The sequence below is a fragment of the Penaeus monodon genome, chromosome 25, assembly GCF_015228065.2.
Source record: "Penaeus monodon isolate SGIC_2016 chromosome 25, NSTDA_Pmon_1, whole genome shotgun sequence".
NCBI classification, from domain to species: domain Eukaryota; kingdom Metazoa; phylum Arthropoda; class Malacostraca; order Decapoda; family Penaeidae; genus Penaeus; species Penaeus monodon.
In genome coordinates, this window is record NC_051410.1 from 18,647,585 (window position 1) to 18,648,918 (window position 1,334).

Sequence of the window (1,334 nt, forward strand, 5' to 3'; positions counted from 1 at the left end):
TTGTACTGCGGTGAAGAAACCTGAGAAACATAAATTATTCCTTTTGTATATCCTTTCACAGAGAAAATGATAATATCTAGAATACTTCAGTATAGTGGCGACTCCACACGGGAAAGGCACGCTGCCCCCCTCCCCCAGCCGACTCCCAAACACGGGGTCAACAAGCTGCTTTAGTCTCTAAAGCAAACTATACATAACAGAATAATGTTTCAACTTACCTATATCATCGTTCCCTGATATGTATAACATTAAATGCTATATATTTTCCATTGCTCCTTGTGAGACCTCCCCCCCTCCCCCCCGACCCCTTGGCCGCTCCTTTAAAATGCTCTATAGTAACTTTGCCTCGGTGCAACATAAAATAGAAAACAGGAACTGTAGCAATTTCATTGCAATTCCCTAGTGTGATTATCATCAAGCCACTGAAACCAAAGACTATAGCGTGATTAAACCAAATAGTTTCATGTGTTAATTAAACATTTTATGAAACAGCTTTGTGTAATTATTAAATATCTATTGAAAATGTGTTATAACAGAGAAGAAGACACGAAATACAATTCATAATATCTCAGGTGCGAAAGAAATATAGAAATACACATATTGTTTATCCATTCTTTTCTTTTTATTTGCACATAAGGAGGGACGAGAAAGAGACAAAAAAAATTAATACGTAATTTATTGCACCATTATAGGTTAAAAACAAGAGAATAACATCACAGCAGTAGTAACAAAAATCATTCATCTCGCCTACGCGCCTGAAGTTTTATGCAATTACTTTCAATTTTATCGACACCATAAAGAGGACAGCCACAGGAGAAAATTACTTTCTCTTCTGTCATTATGTTCTAAAAAAGATACTCACACCCTGAGGAAATAAATATGACATTTCATCCATCCTCATTTAGATTATTTTTCTATAAAAAGTACAAATGTATTTGTGAAAGTGAGGGTAACATCATGGAATTCTTACTCGTAAAGAAATACACACGTAGCCCACGAATTTCCCGATAAATTTGCATACGAATACGTGAACATTAACCAGGAATCACAATCAGCGTTTTTTAACTATTATTATCATTATTTATATGCTTAGGAGTATGTACACATGGATGGAATGTTTCAATAGTTTTTTTTGTAGAGATAGATTGGTCGTGTGGGCCATCCCTTCTAAAATCTGCAAGCATAAAAAGGAAAGGCTGTTAGTAACTAAACGGGCAATTTGAATTCATACAATATTCTTATTTAATGAAACTGTACATCCGTTTACTGTATATCATAGATAATTTAGTATATGGTAGTATTACAATATACTGAATTATGGTGATTCAATAGGC

The 1,334-nt window shown here is 34.5% G+C and overlaps 1 protein-coding gene across 1 annotated transcript in view; it reads right to left on the reverse strand.

Annotated features, from left to right (window-relative positions):
• Positions 1-659: 659 nt before the first annotated feature.
• The window catches only part of LOC119589100 (phenoloxidase-activating factor 2-like), a 9,701-nt gene continuing 9,026 nt past the window's right edge, over positions 660-1,334 (reverse strand). Inside the window, exon 9 of the mRNA XM_037937677.1 lies at positions 660-1,174. Coding sequence (XP_037793605.1) covers positions 1,168-1,174 — 7 coding nt within the window. The 3' untranslated portion in view covers positions 660-1,167. The remainder of the gene's footprint in view (positions 1,175-1,334) is intronic.